Raw genomic sequence first — 2110 nt, 5'->3', positions numbered from 1 at the left:
CCTTTCCATGTAGCCAGCCATCTCCCGCAGCACCACCAGCTTCTCCTTCTTAGAGGCCATCAGGGCCTCACTGCAGATGCAGCGGGTCAGTAGTGGCCGGCTGATGCCACCCCGCATGCGGACACTGGGTTGGCGCCTGGGGAGTGGCAGGGGTGGGGTGACGTTGGGCAGACTGCTGTTGCTGGGGGCCGGGGAGGTTGGTGGCGCTGCTGGGGTCCTGCTCCCGGATGGCTCATCCTCTCCCGAGAGCCCCTCATCCCCCAAAACATCAATCCCCCCAGCAATGCCTTCACTGGCGTTCCTCCCTATGATGGCGAGGACCCTCCCCTCTTCAGGGGTGAGGGTAGTGTCGCCAGGTGCACCACCACCCGTGCCCTGGCTTGCTCGCCTCACACTCTCCCCGTTCCTCTTCGTGTGGCTGGCGAACTCGTGCCACTTCTTCCTCACCGTCTGCCAGTCTCGCAGGCCACAGGGACTGGAGGGCACCATGGATGTGGCGATGGCCTGCCAGATGCGTCTTTTGCAGACCAAGTCGTTGCGCCCTTTCGTGCCGCCAAGCAGGGAGGAGTGATGCTGCTCGACTTCCTCGAGCAGGATGGCCATCTCGGCTCCGGTAAACGCCGCTGTCCGTTTTCCACGCGCTCTCTTGGAATCTGCCATTCTGTCTCAATGTGTGCAACTACCCACGGGACATTATATAGTCTGATTAGCTGTGCGTAATTGGATGTGATTGCTAGTACGCCTGTCTGTCATCACACACACCTGTGTGATAGACAGGACAGGGCTTTGTGTGTGCAATCAGGGGAGGCTCCACCTCCTAGTATATATCAAGACGTTTCCCAGTCACACATTTGTGAGATATACCATGGCTGCAGACAGCTTATTCTCGCTGGAAACCAACAGCGTCGCCGTGAACGAAGCCAGACAGTGTTTGTGAACTCATTTGTGCGTCACCACTTCAGCCCCCTTGTCGTGCTGTCTGACCGGGCTCTCCAACGGAAGTACAGGCTGCCCCACAGTGCGATCCAGCACCTGATCCAGCTTGTGGTTCCACAGATCCGGAGGGCAACCCGCCGCAACTACGCGCTCAGCCCGGAGGTGCAGCTCCTCGCTGCGCTGCGTTTTTACGCAGTGGGGAGCTTCCAGGAGGTGGTGGGGGACGGCACCGGCCTCAGCAAAGCGTCGGTGACACGGAGTGTGGCAGCCGTGACACCGATCCTCCTGCGCCATGCCCGGCAGCACATTAAGACGGCCACCACGAGGGAGGATGTCCGTCAGGTGCACCAAGGATTCCATGCCATGGCTGGGATCCCCCGTGTGCTAGGTCTGATGCTAGGTCTGGCACATTGATCCCGCTCCTCAACCCATCCCTGGTGGACCCGAGCTGGATCTGCAGGAAGCATTTTCCTGCCGTCAACACTCAGGTGGTGGTGGACCATGATGGCCTGATTGTTGACATCGTTGCCAGGTGGCCAGGAAGCACCCACGACAGCTTTGTTTGGGCGAACTCGGCTGTGGGGCAGAAGGCTGGCAGGGGAATGTTCGGCAGGAGCATCTTCCTCGGGGACAGTGGCTACCCCCTCCGCAGCTACCTGATAACCCCTGTCATGAACCCGGCATCACCAGCGGAGGAGGCGTTCAATGAGGGTCACACCCACACCAGGACCCATATTGAACGGGTGTTTGGCAGGTGGAAAGCACGCTTCCGCTGCATCCATCGATCATCAGGTGGGCTGCGCCTGTCCCCGAGGAAGTCCTGCCAAGTCATCGTGGTGACGGCTATGCTCCACAACATAGCTGTGCGCGCCGGGGCAGACGAGCCGCCTGCTGTGGATGATGACAACCCAGCACCACCTCCCCTCCCCAACGAACGTTCGGTTCCGGTTTAAACATTTATTATTATTGTTATATTTGTGTAATTGGCCATGATTCGCACACAAAATAAACGTAAGAATTTAGAAATGTTTCGGTTGTGGAGTGTAACTCCAATGATTTCTACTGGGGAGTTGTTGACCCAAAACAACATGCAGACGGAAGGTTAAAAACAAGATTTATTATACTTACTAAAACACAAGTTAAGAACAGATTAAAATGTCTCAGTGTTAAAAGA

At 57.1% G+C, this 2110-nt stretch overlaps 1 protein-coding gene across 1 annotated transcript; it reads left to right on the top strand.

The window, feature by feature from the left end:
• The first annotated feature begins 865 nt into the window (after positions 1-865).
• On the top strand, positions 866-1889 carry LOC133109506 (putative nuclease HARBI1). The gene is made up of 3 exons (XM_061218829.1): positions 866-910; positions 1003-1181; positions 1337-1889. The coding sequence occupies exons 1-3, from the start codon at positions 866-868 to the stop codon at positions 1887-1889; spliced, it is 777 nt and encodes a 258-aa protein (XP_061074813.1).
• Positions 1890-2110: the final 221 nt, after the last annotated feature.

Source organism: Conger conger, chromosome 14, assembly GCF_963514075.1.
Source record: "Conger conger chromosome 14, fConCon1.1, whole genome shotgun sequence".
In the NCBI taxonomy this organism is placed as follows: domain Eukaryota; kingdom Metazoa; phylum Chordata; class Actinopteri; order Anguilliformes; family Congridae; genus Conger; species Conger conger.
The sequence above is the reverse complement of the archived record's forward strand: the minus strand, read 5'-3'. Positions and strand labels throughout refer to the sequence as shown.